Source organism: Aquarana catesbeiana, linkage group LG02 (genome assembly GCF_042186555.1).
Source record: "Aquarana catesbeiana isolate 2022-GZ linkage group LG02, ASM4218655v1, whole genome shotgun sequence".
In the NCBI taxonomy this organism is placed as follows: Eukaryota; Metazoa; Chordata; class Amphibia; order Anura; family Ranidae; genus Aquarana; species Aquarana catesbeiana.
Genome location: NC_133325.1, coordinates 687,025,348 through 687,043,779, shown reverse-complemented (window position 1 = coordinate 687,043,779; position 18,432 = coordinate 687,025,348). Strand labels below are relative to the sequence as shown.

Below are 18,432 nucleotides of genomic sequence, written 5' to 3'. Positions count from 1 at the left end.
TTTCATCCCCTCTCTCTATATCGCTCACCCTTCCTATCCCTCTCTCGCCCCCTTTTTCTCACCCCGCCCCCCTCTCGGTCATGGACCATGAAACAGACAGAGACAGAAAATCCAGTAAAAATCACACCTTTAATGTAATAGTAAAAACTATACAGATCAGGAATGTAATTAAAAAACAGAATCTAAGGTAAGGAAGCCAAAACGGGTAATCAGACGAGCCGGAGCCAGGAGTCCGCAGAGGCCAAAGATCAGGACCAGGAACCAGAAGAAATGTCAGCCAGGCAAAGTCATAATAGGTACACAGCAGAGGCACACTGGATATGTTGACCAGGCAAAGGCACGGAAAGAATGAGCAAGGCAGTTTAAATAGCAAAAAGGGGCTGGCCCAATGAGGCAGGTAATGGTAACATGGTAAATACAATGAAAATGTTTGCATTTTCATTGTATTTATTTGAATAAAAAGGCCCACCAAAGTCCTTAGCATCAGGCTCATGATGCTTTTAATCCAGCCATGCTCCTATGGCCTACCAATACTTCCAGGGATGACATTTAAATGCGTGAAGGATGCAGATCATCTTGCTGTGTTGATATAATTTCACATTTCTTTTTTGCGAGATGCCCTCCAGCGGATTCATTTATTGATTGATTTGCACAAACTATTTTATTTTTTATTTTTATTTGTCTCTTATTTGGCTTATAATACAGTATATCAATTGCATATGAAAAGTCCAAAGATTGTTCGATCTAAATGATATACATCTTGGTGATTACGTTCATTTTCTAATTGCATTGGTGCAATATGTAGTACTTACAGATCTCCCAAGGAAGCCAGTGATTACTACTTGCTAACTACTTGCACAGATCACATGGATGTTATCTTGATGTTTTTTTTAACTTGTATTTATTTATTGCAAAGTCCAATTAAAGTATTGTATTTTTATCTAAAAAAAAATGTGTTTGTGTTTTGGCACCTTAAAAATCCCTGGGCATTGTTTTCTTTATGTATCTGTTCTAAAACTCTGGTGTATTGTATTGTGCTGCCAGTGGTCGAATGTAGAAACTATTCCTGAGGATAAGATAGCTTCATTGACCATTAACCTTTGTTCAACATTATTGCATACCTTTCTACCATTCTATCTATATTGTCAATCCCCCCTTCATACATCATTAAACATCACAACAAAGTTGCTTGTCGCTATTTGTCTAATCATTTGGCTGATACCATTACAGAACAGTGGCTTGTTGTAGTAGTTCATATATTTTAAAAATCACCTTTAGTGAACGCAATCATTAGGTTGCCATTGGTGATTTTTGAATATGCCAGTTGCAGGACTACCATGTTCTTCCAGAGCTTTTAATACTTCGAATCAAGCACTCCCGAACCAGCATGCAGATTGAGAGTTCCAGTTTCACTGCATGAATGCTTGTTCTAAGTCAGTGATTCAAAAAGTACTGAAGCTGCATACTACCTGCAGAGAACTAGCAAGGTTTATGGCAGCATAGGGGTTTTCCTCAATATATATACCAATGGCAGCATAGCTGTTTTCCTCAATATATACAGTGGAGACGGAAAGTATTCAGACCCCCTTAAATTTTTCACTCTTTGTTATATTGCAGCCATTTGCTAAAATCATTTAAGTTCATTTTTTTCCTCATTAATGTACACACAGCAGCCCATATTAACAGAAAAACACAGAACTGTTGACATTTTTGCAGATTTATTAAAAAAGAAAAACTGAAATATCACATGGTCCTAAGTATTCAGACCCTTTGCTGTGACACTCATATATTTAACTCAGGTGCTGTCCATTTCTTCTGATCATCCTTGAGATGGTTCTACACCCTCATTTGAGTCCAGTCCAGTTCATAAGAGCACAGTGGCCTCCATAATCCTTAAATGGAAGACGTTTGGGACGACCAGAACCCTTCAGTGCATGTCAGAGCAAATGAGAATCATGAGGTCAAAGGAACTGCCTGAAGAACTCAGACACAGAATTGTGGCAAGGCACAGATCTGGCCTTGGCAGGGGCGGATCCAGGGGGGGGGGGGCAATGGGGCAATTGCCCCCTCCGAGAATGCGGGTGAGTGAGAGAGCCAGCAGGTGGCACCGCGAGTGAGAGAGCCGGCGGGCGGCTCCGTAGGTGAGAGAGCCGGCGGGCGGCTCTGCGGATGAGAGAGCCACTGGGCAGCTCCGTAGGTGAGAGACAGCGGGCGGGCCTGGCGGCTCAGTTGGTGAGCGGGAAAGTGAAAGAACGGATGAGCAGCTGTGTGGCTCGATGTGTTTGCGGGCTGCTGGCCAATCAGGGAGCCGGCGGGCGGGGAGCAGAGAGATGACATCATCTCTCACCGCCCGGCGCCCGCCCTGCAGTTCCCCCCTCACTGTGCAGGCAGCCGCGGCAGCAGAGAGATTACATCATCTCTCTGCTGCCTGACTCTGGGACACAAGAGACCACCTTAGCAGGAAAGTGACACAGCAAGTGACTGTCAATCCAAAACGTGTGGCAGGTGACGTGGCAAGTGACAGTCCGCATTTGGTGGCAGCCGATGTGGCAAGTGACAATCTGCATCTGGTAACAGGCGACGTGGCAAGTGACCTGGCAAGTGACAATCCGCATTTGGTGGCAGGTGACGTGGCAAGTGACAATCTGCATCTGGTGACAGGCGACGTGGCAAGTGACAATCTGCATCTGGTGACAGGTGAGGTGGCAAGTGACAATCTGCATCTGGTGACAGGCGACTTGGCAAGTGACAATCCGCAACGTGTGGCAGGCGACGTGGCAAGTGCCAATCTGCATCTGGTGACAGGCGACGTGGCAGATGACATGGCAAGTGACAATCTGCATTTGGTGGCAGGCGATGTGGCAAGTGACAATCTGCATCTGGTGACAGGTGACGTGGCAAGTGACACGCTCGGGGCTCCCACTGATTCTGCATGAGTTAAACTATTTAATTTTTTATAACAATGTAAATATAGTAATAATGTGCAGTGGCCCAATGGCAGTATAGGGATTTTTCTCACCATATATGTCAATGGCAGCATAGGGGCTTTCCTCCTGATTTTTCAGGGGAAATATACAGAAATAATAGGAAAAAAGGTAATGTCACAGAAGTAGTTTGATAAAAATTGATTCACCTGCTTTTATTTTTCCAAGAAGGCACTGCGGTGGACAGACTATCACCATGTATGATACGTATAAAAATTACACTCGTGAATAATGCAGCACTGGATGCATAAGCAAAGGCCAGTACTTAGCAGCAGATTAAAATTGTTTGTCCAGCTAAAGCGGATTACCAGTACATGTGACTCCCCTCAGAGATCAGAAAGTGTTTGACTGGTGGGGAGGGGGGGCTTGAAAGCGCAAAATCTGATCTGCGTGTACACTAACTGAAGACATGAAATGGGAGCCACCAGCAGTGACACCAAGGTAGGGGTAATAGATGTAGGGGGAAAGAAACCTTATATAAAATATACATTATTTAATAGATTAATAACTTTAAAATGTAACTGAATTTGTGGCTCAGACAGAGTAGCTGTATGGAAAACGCCATTATGTGCTCATTATTTTATAAATGGTGTATATTTTTGTCACAATTAAGTTGATGGAGAAGTGGATACTGTCTATCAAGGTTGATTACATTTAAGGTGTCACCCTTTTATCAAGGCAAATATGATACTGAAATGCAGGACAGTGTAATAAACTTTTCAGAGAGTATATATTATTTTGTTTCATACTCCTTTACAGTGTATTAAAGTATCTATTTTGGTTTCAAAATATTTCATCATTTTCCTGGGGGTGTTTGAATTGATTTACTGAATTGTGTATCTTTTAAGTATTTTTAAGATTTTTTTATTTGGATAATCCTCCTTTTTTAAAGTTAAGATTCTTCTTCTTTTAGGGCTGCACTTCTGTGTCACCCAACCTTTGGGTTCCTTCTTGGAAAGGACTGTTGAGTGGGGACAGCTTGGCAACACCACGTTTTGGTCAGCTGTGGGCAACTGGCCGAACAATAAAGGACAGGTTTAAGACATCACATCAGACTAGCCTTCCAGAAACAAAAGTGACAGAGCGACCTCTCCCACATTTCGTATCCTTATTCTTGCCTGAATTTCCAGTGTGGTCACCAGCTGTGCAGCCAGAGTTAAAGGTCTTGTAGTAAAAGTGCAATGATGCAATGTGATGTGGTATGAAGAATAAGAGCTATCGTATAGATAGTATGTGGTACAGCTGTGCTCAAAAGTCTGCATACCCTGGCAGAAATCGTAAAATTTTGGCATTAATATTAAATATATGACTGATCATGCCAGAAAACTCTTTTATTTAGGGATAGTGATCATATGGAGTCATTTATTATCACATAGTTGTGTGGCTTCTTTTCAATTTATAATGATAACAGAAATCACCCAGATGGCCCTGATCAAAAGTTTACTTACCCTGGAATGTTTGGCCTTGGTACAGACATACAAGGTGACACACACAGGTTAAAATGTTAAAATTTCCCACATCTTTGGCTTTTTAAATTGCAATTGGTTTCTGTGTATAAATTTTCAATGAGTTTGCTAGCTTGCACGTGAATGCACATGTAGGTTTTACCCCCTTCCTGACCAGGCCATTTTTTGCGATATTGCAGTGTGTTGCTTTAACTGACAATTGCGCGGTCGTGCGACACTGTACCGAAATAAAATTGATGTCCTTTTTTCCCACAAATAGAGCTTTCTTTTGTTGGTATTTGATCACCTCTGGGTTTTTTACTTTTTGCGCTATAAACAAAAAAAGGCCGACAATTTTGAATTTTTTACTTTCTGCTATAAAACATATCCAATAAAAAAAATGTAAAAAAACTAATTTCTTCATAAATTTAGGCCAATATGTATTCTGCTACATATTTTTGGTAAAAAAATCCCAATAAGTGTATATTGTTTGCTTTGCGCAAAAGTTATAGTGACTACAATCTATGGGATAGATTTGGTGGAAATCAGCGATTTTTAGTGGGACTGTGACATTGCAGCAGACAAATCTGATACTAAATGACACTTTTTGGGGACCAGTGACACCAATACAGTGATCAGTGCTAAAAAAAAATGCACTGTCACTGTAAAAATGACACTGGCAGGGAAGGGGTTAACATCAGGAGCAATCAAAGGGTTAAATGTGTTCCCTATGTGTGCTTTCTAACTGTAGGGGGAGTGCTTTGACTAAAGGAAAACAGAGATCTCCATTTTCCTCCCTGACAGAACGGTGGTCTGCCTTGTTTACATAGGCAGACCACCGTTCTGCCTCTCTGCGAACGATCACCAGGTTCCTGGTGGACATTGCATCCGCCAGACCTGCTGATTGGCTCCCGCTGTGTCCAATCACAATGGGAGCAGGGCTCCGGCGGCACCCCACAGCCGAAGAAGATGATCACGTACAGGTATGTGATTTTGTGCTTAAGGGCCACCCTGCTGCTGTACATGTACTTGAACAAAAATGATCTGCATGGTTGAGTTGCCAGAAAGAAGCCTTTACTTGCGCCAATGCCACAAAAAAGCTTGGTGAGGCATGTCAAGTGTGTTGTCTGGCATATTGTAACTGTTTTTTTTTGTGGCATTGGTTCAGTAAAGGCTTCTTTCTGGCAACTAGACCATGCAGATCATCTTTGTTCAAATATCATTGTATTGTGCTCCTTAATAACAACCACAACGAACAATTCCTCTGGCACTTGTGGCTGCAATGTTTCTTGGTCTAACTGACCTTGGCTTGGTATCAAGAGATCCCCGAATTTTCCACCTGATAAGGAATTAAACAGTACTAACTGGCAAATTTAGGACTTTGGATATTTTTTAATATCCTTTTCCATCTTTTTAAAGTTCCATTACCTTGTTTACACAGGCCTTTTGGCTGTTCTTTTCTGCTCCCCGTGGCTCAGTATCTAGTCTGCTCAGTGCATTCTCGTGAAAGCTAACAAACTCATTGACAATTTTATACACAGACACTAATTGCCAAGGCCAAACACTCCAGGTTATGCAAACTTTTGATCGGGGCCATTTGGGTGATTTTTTGTTATCATTATAATTTAAAAAGGAGCCAAAAAACTATGTGCTAAAAAAATGGCTTCATATGATCACTATCCTTAAATAAGAGAGTTCTTTGTTTTGACATGATCAGTCATATTTTCAATAGTAATGTCACAATTTCTGCGAGGGTATGCAAATTTTTGAGCACAACTGTATAAAATGCTCAGCATGAAAATAATCAATATAATGCCAATGTGTCTTCTCCAACTTGAATTGTAAAAAGCCTATTGCTTGTTGCTTCTCTTCAGTTATAACATTCACCTACTAAGCTACAAGTACAGTGTATATAAAAGTTTGCTTTTAAAGTGTTTTCAGTACTGCAGAATAATAACAGTAAAGTAAATTTAGAAAAAACACCAATACATGTAGTATTATGTTTGCTATTATAAATCAAGTTGCTATTAATCACCTGGTCTGCTTTTGAACTGTTATAGTGCCCACAAAAATGGCAATCCGGCCCACATCTATTAGAGTCCTTCATAGGATATGTCTGATTTACTTTAAACAAAACCTGGATTTCAGGAATGGTGGAAATACTTGTATAGCCTATCTACTATTTTTTCAGGAGTATTTTTTTTAAACTCTTTTTATTGACAAGGGTACAAAAATTTCAGGAGTAATTTTTAATAGTCCTCTGCACCAGTAAACAATGGGGTTGATTTGCCGAAGTCAAATAGGCTGCTCACTTTGCAAAGAATTTTTCACTGTGTAAGGGAATATTTTCTTTCAAAGAATACCAATCATGTGCAGCGAAAAGTAAAAAAAAAAAATCCAGTATGTTAGCTGACACATGATTGGATGGTGGAGGTAAGCAGAGCTGCACCTCATTCAGTAAACTAAGGGAAATAAATTGCAAAGTATAAATATCCTTGCAGAATGTACAGTTTATATGAATTTAGTCAATTAACCCCAATGTATAGCATAACACTAAAGCTGAAGTTTAGCTTAATTATCTTTTTTTTTCTGTACAGCTTTAGTCACAACAATTACCTGTAAAGAAGCATTATGCAGGCAGTTGGACCATGTAAAAATCTTCACTGCAGGGATGCCCCATGCTCTTCCCGTCTCTGAACTTCCAGCGCTGCGATGGTTTAAAGCCTTGGACTTTGGCTGAGTTGCTTTGAAGAAGTTGCACCAGTGAATCTCTCCTTCCATTGAGACAAATTATTTTATTGATTACACTGCCTGTACATGATTTCTGAATGGGGGAAAGACTGATAATCCACAGGATCCTTTCCTCCATTCAGAGATAGGTAGTGAAAGCAATGAAAGAACTTTCTCAATGGAGGAAGAGGAAGAAGGGGGCGGGTCCTGGCACAACTGGTAAGTAATGTGACTAAAGCTGTGCAGAAAAAAAAGCAATTGTCAAACTTCGGCTTTGAGGGAGGTCTGGCCACACATGCCTCAGGTGGAATTTGTCAGAGGTACTCAGTACCACGTAGATATTTTCCAGTGTGTTAGCAAATTTCTGTAAAACCAAAATCCCACTTAGCAGACTTTGGAGAAATGGTTGTGGTGAGTTGACAAGCAATGAAAAAATAGATGTCTCAGCAATCTCAAAGAGGGATCTATTCATCTAATGTTGGCCTAACATTATTAATGTATCTTCCATAGATTCTAGGACATGTTGCTAAAGGATCTATTGGTCCAGTACTGAAGGTCTTAAACTGCACGGAACAGAAGATCTTTGCTTTAAAGGTTAGAAGATTCATAATTCCTCTGAACTGCCAGAGTCGGCCCTGAGAAAAAAAAACATAAGCAGGGCAAATCACTAAAGTCTTAGTGGCCCTTTTTTGTAGTAAATTTTATTTAGAACTGGGGGAATCAATGGTGGAGAAGGATCTGGGTGTTCTGGTAGATCAATAGCATGCAGTGCCAAGCTGCAGTTTACAAAGTGAGCAAAAAAAAAATCCTTTCTTGTAATAAGAGAGGTATGAACTACAGAGAGAGAGACACACACACATCATTTTGCTCCTGTACAAATAATTAGTAATAGCTCATCTGGAATATACAGTTCAGTTTGGACCAGGGGCGGACTGACCATTCGGTCACTCGGTCGCCGACCGAGGGCCCGGCGTCAGGAGGGGCCCCATGAGCGGCTCAGTCAGCAGCGGAAAAAAGCCGCCCGCCGCACCGCACGAAAACCCCGTCCTCCCGGATTAATTCCGCTCCCAGCACCGCGGCCAGCCCCCTGCCGAGCAGACCTCGGCTTAGGCTGAGAGAGGCTCTGTCAGCAGGGAGGGGCGGGGCAGGGAGCTCCACTGACGCTCTGACCCTGCCCTGCCCCGCCCCTCCTCATGTAGTCTGAGTCTCTTCCTAAATAGAGCGTCTCTCCTGCACTTGTGAGAGCTCCGCTCTGGACCACAAAGATCACCGCCCCTACCGACGGAAGCCCCGCCCCCTACCGACGGAAGCCCCGCCCCCTACCGACAGAAGCCCCGCCCCCTACCAGCAAAAGCTCCGCCCCCTACCGACGAAAGCTCCGCCCCTGGACCTCTGAGAGCGGGAGGTGAGCCCGACTGGTCAGGTAGGTCCTTCTGCCTACATTATATACACGGCCTGTAGACCCCTTTTTTCCCTAAACCATCCCTGTAAATGTTGTTTACCCCCCTGTATAGCTGTGCATTGCTGAAAGTTTAAATTTTAAAACTGGCTACCTGGTCATCTCCTGTAGTCGCATCCCCAGTCTCTGGTTATCTCCTGTAGTTGCATTCGCAGTCTCTGGTTATCTCCTGTAGTCGCATTCGCAGTCTGGTCATTTCCTGTAGTCGCATTTGCAGTCTGGTCATTTCCTGTAGTCGCATTTGCAGTCTGGTCATTTCCTGTAGTCGCATTTGCAGTCTGGTCATTTCCTGTAGTCGCATTTGCAGTCTGGTTATTTCCTGTAGTCGCATTCGCAGTCTGGTCATTTCCCGTAGTCGCATTCGCAGTCTCTGGTTATCTCCTGTAGTCGCATTTGCAGTCTGGTCATTTCCTGTAGTCGCATTTGCAGTCTGGTTATTTCCTGTAGTCGCATTCGCAGTCTGGTCATTTCCCGTAGTCGCATTCGCAGTCTCTGGTTATCTCCTGTAGTCGCATTCGCAGTCTGATCATTTCCTGTAGTCGCATTCGCAGTCTGGTCAGTTCCTGTAGTCGCATTCGCAGTCTGGTCATTTCCCGTAGTCGCATTCGCAGTCTGGTCAGTTCCTGTAGTCGCATTTGCAGTCTGGTCATTTCCCGTAGTCGCATTCGCAGTCTGGTCATTTCCCGTAGTCGCATTCGCAGTCTCTGGTTATCTCCTGTAGTCGCATTCGCAGTCTGGTCATTTCCTGTAGTCGCATTCGCAGTCTGGTCATTTCCTGTAGTCGCATTTGCAGTCTGGTCATTTCCTGTAGTCGCATTTGCAGTCTGGTCATTTCCTGTAGTCGCATTTGCAGTCTGGTCATTTCCTGTAGTCGCATTCGCAGTCTGGTCATTTCCTGTAGTCGCATTTGCAGTCTGGTCATTTCCTGTAGTCGCATTTGCAGTCTGGTCATTTCCTGTAGTCGCATTCACAGTCTGGTCATTTCCTGTAGTCGCATTCGCAGTCTGGTTATTTCCTGTAGTCGCATTCGCAGTCTGGTCATTTCCCGTAGTCGCATTCGCAGTCTCTGGTTATCTCCTGTAGTCGCATTCGCAGTCTGATCATTTCCTGTAGTCGCATTCGCAGTCTGGTCAGTTCCTGTAGTCGCATTCGCAGTCTGGTCATTTCCCGTAGTCGCATTTGCAGTCTGGTCAGTTCCTGTAGTCGCATTTGCAGTCTGGTCATTTCCCGTAGTCGCATTCGCAGTCTGGTCATTTCCCGTAGTCGCATTCGCAGTCTCTGGTTATCTCCTGTAGTCGCATTCGCAGTCTGGTCATTTCCTGTAGTCGCATTCGCAGTCTGGTCATTTCCTGTAGTCGCATTCGCAGTCTGGTCAGTTCCTGTAGTCGCATTCGCAGTCTGGTCAGTTCCTGTAGTCGCATTTGCAGTCTGGTCATTTCCCGTAGTCGCATTCGCAGTCTGGTCATTTCCCGTAGTCGCATTCGCAGTCTCTGGTTATCTCCTGTAGTCGCATTCACAGTCTGGTCATTTCCTGTAGTCGCATTCGCAGTCTGGTCATTTCCTGTAGTCGCATTCGCAGTCTGGTTATTTCCTGTAGTCGCATCCCCAGTCTCTGGTTATTTCCTGTAGTCGCATTCGCAGTCTGGTCATTTCCTGTAGTCGCATCCCCAGCCTCTGGTCATTTCCCGTAGTCGCATTCGCAGTCTCTGGTTATCTCCTGTAGTCGCATTCACAGTCTGGTCATTTCCCGTAGTCGCATTCGCAGTCTCTGGTTATCTCCTGTAGTCGCATTCGCAGTCTGGTCATTTCCTGTAGTCGCATCCCCAGTCTGGTCATTTCCTGCAGTCGCATCCCCAGTCTCTGGTTATTTCCTGTAGTCGCATTCGCAGTCTGGTCATTTCCTGTAGTCGCATTCGCAGTCTCTGGGTATCTCCTGTAGTCGCATTCGCAGTCTGGTCATTTCCTGTAGTCGCATTCGCAGTCTGGTCATTTCCTGTAGTCGCATTCGCAGTCTGGTCATTTCCTGTAGTCGCATTTGCAGTCTCTGGTTATCTCCTGTAGTCGCATCCCCAGTCTCTGGTTATTTCCTGTAGTCGCATTCGCAGTCTGGTTATTTCCTGTAGTCGCATTCGCAGTCTCTGGTTATCTCCTGTAGTCGCATCCCCAGTCTCTGGTTATTTCCTGTAGTCGCATTCGCAGTCTCTGGTTATTTCCTGTAGTCGCATCCCCAGTCTCTGGTCATCTCCTGTAGTCCCATTTGCAGTCTCTGGTCATCTCCTGTTGTCGCATCCCCAGTCTCTGGTTATTTCCTGTAGTCGCATTCGCAGTCTGGTTATCCCCTGTAGTCGCATCCCCAGTCTCTGGTCATCTCCTGTAGTCGCATTTGCAGTCTCTGGTTATTTCCTGTAGTCGCATTTGCAGTCTCTGGTTATCTCCTGTAGTCGCATCCCCAGTCTCTGGTTATTTCCTTTAGTCACATTCGCAGTCTGGTTATTTCCTGTAGTCGCATTCGCAGTCTCTGGTTATCTCCTGTAGTCGCATCCCCAGTCTCTGGTCATCTCCTGCAGTCGCATTCGCAGTCTCTGGTTATCTCCTGTAGTCGCATTCGCAGTCTCTGGTTATCTCCTGTAGTCGCATCCCCAGTCTCTGGTCATTTCCTGTAGTCGCATTCGCAGTCTGGTCATTTCCTGTAGTCGCATTCGCAGTCTGGTTATTTCCTGTAGTCGCATCCCCAGCCTCTGGTTATTTCCTGTAGTCGCATTCGCAGTCTGGTCATTTCCCGTAGTCGCATTCGCAGTCTCTGGTTATCTCCTGTAGTCGCATTCACAGTCTGGTCATTTCCCGTAGTCGCATTCGCAGTCTCTGGTTATCTCCTGTAGTCGCATTCGCAGTCTCTGGTTATTTCCTGTAGTCGCATCCCCAGTCTCTGGTTATTTCCTGTAGTCGCATTCGCAGTCTGGTTATTTCCTGTAGTCGCATTCGCAGTCTCTGGTTATCTCCTGTAGTCGCATTCGCAGTCTGGTTATTTCCTGTAGTCGCATTCGCAGTCTCTGTTTATTTCCTGTAGTCGCATCCCCAGTCTCTGGTCATCTCCTGTAGTCGCATTCGCAGTCTCTGGTTATCTCCTGTAGTTGCATTCGCAGTCTGGTTATTTCCTGTAGTCGCATTCGCAGTCTCTGGTTATCTCCTGTAGTCGCATCCTCAGTCTCTGGTTATTTCCTGTAGTCGCATTCGCAGTCTTTGGTCATCTCCTGTAGTCATTTATGATATCTATGGTTATGAATATTTCTTGAATCCATATTGAGCACTATATTTGATTGGCTGTTTGCTTCTGCTTAGGCCTGGCAAACATGCACAATCGCACATGATGATGACTTCATCATCATGTGCGTGATTGTGATTGTGCGTGTGTGCCAAGCAGAAGCAGCCAATCAAATATAGTGCTCAATATGGATTAAATAAATAGTGGTGGTCAGTGGTGTAATGTTCCTTACATTGGTGATCAGTGAGAAGAATGTTCCTTACATTGGTGATCAGTGAGAAGAATGTTCCTTACATTGGTGATCAGTGGGAAGAATGTTCCTTACATTGGTGATCAGTGAGAAGAATGTTCCTTACATTGGTGATCAGTGAGAAGAATGTTCCTTACATTGGTGATCAGTGAGAAGAATGTTCCTTACATTGGTGATCAGTGAGAAGAATGTTCCTTACATTGGTGATCAGTGAGAAGAATGTTCCTTACATTGGTGATCAGTGAGAAGAATGTTCCTTACATTGGTGATCAGTGGGAAGAATGTTCCTTACATTGGTGATCAGTGGGAAGAATGTTCCTTACATTGGTGATCAGTGAGCAGAATGTTCCTTACATTGGTGATCAGTGAGAAGAATGTTCCTTACATTGGTGATCAGTGAGAAGAATGTTCCTTACATTGGTGGTCAGTGAGAAGAATGTTTCTATACATTGGTGATCAGTGGGAACAGGGGCGGACTGACAACTCATGGGGCCCCCGGGCAATAGGAGATCCTGGGGCCCCCTGTCCCCGCTCATGTGTTCCCACCCACACTCAAGCCACACCCACACAAATCCCCACCTACATTTTGCACTGCCCACACTACATGCGTTCGTCACAGAATTACATTAAAGAAAGTGCAACAACGGTACCTTTCTAAAATTAAAGTGATTGTAAAGGCTCGTTTTTTGTTTTTTTTTAAATAACAAACATATCATACTTACCTTCACTGTGCAGCTCGTTTCGCACAGAGTGGCCCCGAACCTCGACATCTGGGGGTGCCTCTCGCGGCTCCTCCCCACATCAGATAACTCCCTAGGAGAAGCGCTCTCCCGGGGGGGGGGGGGGGTTACCTTGCAGGTGGGCTCCCGTGTCCAGCATTTGCGTCTATAGACACATGTTTACATACATGTGCTCATCCTACATAAAGCTTTTCATATAAAGCATGTGCGGGGATCATGGGGGTGCTTTACATTTTTTTTTTAATTATTTTTCTTAACTTTATATAATTTTCACTGATCACCAATGTAAGGAACATTCTTCTCACTGATCACCAATGTAAGGAACATTCTTCCCACTGATCACCAATGTAAGGAACATTCTTCTCACTGATCACCAATGTAAGGAACATTCTTCTCACTGATCACCAATGTAAGGAACATTCTTCTCACTGATCACCAATGTAAGGAACATTCTTCTCACTGATCACCAATGTAAGGAACATTCTTCTCACTGATCACCAATGTAAGGAACATTCTTCTCACTGATCACCAATGTAAGGAGCATTCTTCTCACTGATCACCAATGTAAGGAGCATTCTTCTCACTGATCACCAGTGTAAGGAACATTCTTCTCACTGATCACCAGTGTAAGGAACATTCTTCTCACTGATCACCAATGTAAGGAACATTCTTCTCACTGATCACCAATGTAAGGAACATTCTTCCCACTGATCACCAATGTAAGGAACATTCTTCCCACTGATCACCAATGTAAGGAACATTCTTCTCACTGATCACCAATGTAAGGAACATTCTTCCCACTGATCACCAATGTATAGAAACATTCTTCTCACTGACCACCAATGTAAGGAACATTCTTCTCACTGATCACCAATGTAAGGAACATTCTTCTCACTGATCACCAATGTAAGGAACATTCTGCTCACTGATCACCAATGTAAGGAACATTCTTCCCACTGATCACCAATGTAAGGAACATTCTTCCCACTGATCACCAATGTAAGGAACATTCTTCTCACTGATCACCAATGTAAGGAACATTCTTCTCACTGATCACCAATGTAAGGAACATTCTTCCCACTGATCACCAATGTAAGGAACATTCTTCTCACTGATCACCAATGTAAGGAACATTCTTCTCACTGATCACCAATGTAAGGAACATTCTTCTCACTGATCACCAATGTAAGGAACATTCTTCTCACTGATCACCAATGTAAGGAACATTCTTCCCACTGATCACCAATGTAAGGAACATTCTTCTCACTGATCACCAATGTAAGGAACATTCTTCTCACTGATCACCAATGTAAGGAACATTACACCACTGACCACCACTATTTATTTAATCCATATTGAGCACTATATTTGATTGGCTGCTTCTGCTTGGCACACACGCACAATCACAATCACGCACATGATGATGAAGTCATCATCATGTGCGATTGTGCATGTTTGCCAGGCCTAAGCAGAAGCAAACAGCCAATCAAATATAGTGCTCAATATGGATTCAAGAAATATTCATAACCATAGATATCATAAATGACTACAGGAGATGACCAAAGACTGCGAATGCGACTACAGGAAATAACCAGAGACTGAGGATGCGACTACAGGAGATAACCAGAGACTGCGAATGCGACTACAGGAAATAACCAGACTGCGAATGCAACTACAGGAGATAACCAGAGACTGCGAATGCGACTACAGGAGATGACCAGAGACTGGGGATGCGACTACAGGAAATAAACAGAGACTGCGAATGCGACTACAGGAAATAACCAGACTGCGAATGCGACTACAGGAGATAACCAGAGACTGCGAATGCGACTACAGGAAATAACCAGACTGCGAATGCGACTACAGGAAATAACCAGAGACTGGGGATGCGACTACAGGAAATAACCAGAGACTGCGAATGCGACTACAGGAGATAACCAGAGACTGCGAATGCGACTACGGGAAATGACCAGACTGTGAATGCGACTACAGGAGATAACCAGAGACTGCGAATGCGACTACGGGAAATGACCAGACTGCGAATGCGACTACAGGAAATAACCAGAGGCTGGGGATGCGACTACAGGAAATAACCAGACTGCGAATGCGACTACAGGAAATGACCAGACTGCGAATGCGACTACAGGAAATGACCAGAGACTGGGGATGCGACTACAGGAGATAACCAGAGACTGCGAATGCGACTACAGGAGATAACCAGAGACTGCGAATGCGACTGCAGGAGATGACCAGAGACTGGGGATGCGACTACAGGAGATAACCAGAGACTGCGAATGCGACTACAGGAAATAACCAGACTGCGAATGTGACTAAAGGAAATAACCAGAGACTGGGGATGCGACTACAGGAGATAACCAGAGACTGCAAATGCGACTACAGGAAATAACCAGAGACTGCAAATGCGACTACAGGAGATGACCAGAGACTGGGGATGCGACTACAGGGGATAACCAGACTGCGAATGCGACTACAGGAAATAACCAGAGACTGGGGATGCGACAACAGGAGATGACCAGAGACTGCAAATGGGACTACAGGAGATGACCAGAGACTGGGGATGCGACTACAGGAAATAACCAGAGACTGCGAATGCGACTACAGGAAATAACAAGACTGCGAATGCGACTACAGGAAATAACCAGAGACTGGGGATGCGACTACAGGAGATAACCAGAGACTGCGAATGCGACTACAGGAAATAACCAGACTGCGAATGCGACTACAGGAAATAACCAGAGACTGGGGATGCGACTACAGGAGATAACCAGAGACTGCAAATGCGACTACAGGAAATGACCAGACTGCGAATGCGACTACAGGAAATGACCAGACTGCGAATGCGACTACAGGAAATGACCAGACTGCGAATGCGACTACAGGAAATGATCAGACTGCGAATGCGACTACAGGAGATAACCAGAGACTGCGAATGCGACTACGGGAAATGACCAGACTGCGAATGCGACTACAGGAAATAACCAGACTGCGAATGCGACTACAGGAAATGACCAGACTGTGAATGCGACTACAGGAAATGACCAGACTGCAAATGCGACTACAGGAAATGACCAGACTGCAAATGCGACTACAGGAAATGACCAGACTGCGAATGCGACTACAGGAAATGACCAGACTGCAAATGCGACTACAGGAAATGACCAGACTGCAAATGCGACTACAGGAAATGACCAGACTGCAAATGCGACTACAGGAAATGACCAGACTGCGAATGCGACTACAGGAAATGACCAGACTGCGAATGCGACTACAGGAGATAACCAGAGACTGCGAATGCGACTACGGGAAATGACCAGACTGCGAATGCGACTACGGGAAATGACCAGACTGCAAATGCGACTACAGGAACTGACCAGACTGCGAATGCGACTACGGGAAATGACCAGACTGCGAATGCGACTACAGGAACTGACCAGACTGCGAATGCGACTACAGGAAATGATCAGACTGCGAATGCGACTACAGGAGATAACCAGAGACTGCGAATGCGACTACGGGAAATGACCAGACTGCGAATGCGACTACAGGAAATAACCAGACTGCAAATGCGACTACAGGAAATGACCAGACTGCAAATGCGACTACAGGAGATAACCAGAGACTGCGAATGCGACTACGGGAAATGACCAGACTGCGAATGCGACTACAGGAAATAACCAGACTGCAAATGCGACTACAGGAAATGACCAGACTGCAAATGCGACTACAGGAAATGACCAGACTGCAAATGCGACTACAGGAAATGACCAGACTGCAAATGCGACTACAGGAAATGACCAGACTGCGAATGCGACTACAGGAGATAACCAGAGACTGCGAATGCAACTACAGGAGATAACCAGAGACTGGGGATGCGACTACAGGAGATGACCAGGTAGCCAGTTTTAAAATTTAAACTTTCAGCAATGCACAGCTATACAGGGGGGTAAACAACATTTACAGGGATGGTTTAGGGAAAAAAGGGGTCTACAGGCCGTGTATATAATGTAGGCAGAAGGACCTACCTGACCAGTCGGGCTCACCTCCCGCTCTCAGAGGTCCAGGGGCGGAGCTTTCGTCGGTAGGGGGCGGAGCTTTTGCTGGTAGGGGGCGGGGCTTCTGTCGGTAGGGGGCGGGGCTTCCGTCGGTAGGGGGCGGGGCTTCCGTCGGTAGGGGCGGTGATCTTTGTGGTCCAGAGCGGAGCTCTCACAAGTGCAGGAGAGACGCTCTATTTAGGAAGAGACTCAGACTACATGAGGAGGGGCGGGGCAGGGCAGGGTCAGAGCGTCAGTGGAGCTCCCTGCCCCGCCCCTCCCTGCTGACAGAGCCTCTCTCAGCCTAAGCCGAGGTCTGCTCGGCAGGGGGCTGGCCGCGGTGCTGGGAGCGGAATTAATCCGGGAGGACGGGGTTTTCGTGCGGTGCGGCGGGCGGCTTTTTTCCGCTGCTGACTGAGCCGCTCATGGGGCCCCTCCTGACGCCGGGCCCTCGGTCGGCGACCGAGTGACCGAATGGTCAGTCCGCCCCTGAGTGGGAAGAATGTTCCTTACATTGGTGATCAGTGAGAAGAATGTTCCTTACATTGGTGATCAGTGGGAAGAATGTTCCTTACATTGGTGATCAGTGGGAAGAATGTTCCTTACATTGGTGATCAGTGAGAAGAATGTTCCTTACATTGGTGATCAGTGAGAAGAATGTTCCTTACACTGGTGATCAGTGAGAAGAATGTTCCTTACACTGGTGATCAGTGAGAAGAATGCTCCTTACATTGGTGATCAGTGAGAAGAATGCTCCTTACATTGGTGATCAGTGAGAAGAATGTTCCTTACATTGGTGATCAGTGAGAAGAATGTTCCTTACATTGGTGATCAGTGAGAAGAATGTTCCTTACATTGGTGATCAGTGAGAAGAATGTTCCTTACATTGGTGATCAGTGAGAAGAATGTTCCTTACATTGGTGATCAGTGAGAAGAATGTTCCTTACATTGGTGATCAGTGAGAAGAATGTTCCTTACATTGGTGATCAGTGGGAAGAATGTTCCTTACATTGGTGATCAGTGAGAAGAATGTTCCTTACATTGGTGATCAGTGAAAATTATATAAAGTTAAGAAAAATAATTAAAAAAAAAATGTAAAGCACCCCCATGATCCCCGCACATGCTTTATATGAAAAGCTTTATGTAGGATGAGCACATGTATGTAAACATGTGTCTATAGACGCAAATGCTGGACACGGGAGCCCACCTGCAAGGTAACCCCCCCCCCCCCGGGAGAGCGCTTCTCCTAGGGAGTTATCTGATGTGGGGAGGAGCCGCGAGAGCCACCCCCAGATGTCGAGGTTCGGGGCCACTCTGTGCGAAACGAGCTGCACAGTGAAGGTAAGTATGATATGTTTGTTATTTAAAAAAAAACAAAAAACGAGCCTTTACAATCACTTTAATTTTAGAAAGGTACCGTTGTTGCACTTTCTTTAATGTAATTCTGTGACGAACGCATGTAGTGTGGGCAGTGCAAAATGTAGGTGGGGATTTGTGTGGGTGTGGCTTG

At 45.0% G+C, this 18,432-nt stretch overlaps 1 protein-coding gene across 1 annotated transcript in view; it reads left to right on the top strand.

Moving 5' to 3' along the window:
- Positions 1-3,300: 3,300 nt before the first annotated feature.
- RSKR (ribosomal protein S6 kinase related) overlaps positions 3,301-18,432 on the top strand; it is a 60,975-nt gene continuing 45,843 nt past the window's right edge. The window contains exons 1-3 of the mRNA XM_073616772.1: positions 3,301-3,425; positions 3,898-4,146; positions 7,670-7,753. Of these exons, the coding sequence (XP_073472873.1) occupies positions 3,399-3,425; positions 3,898-4,146; positions 7,670-7,753 (360 nt within the window). The 5' untranslated portion in view covers positions 3,301-3,398. The remainder of the gene's footprint in view (positions 3,426-3,897; positions 4,147-7,669; positions 7,754-18,432) is intronic.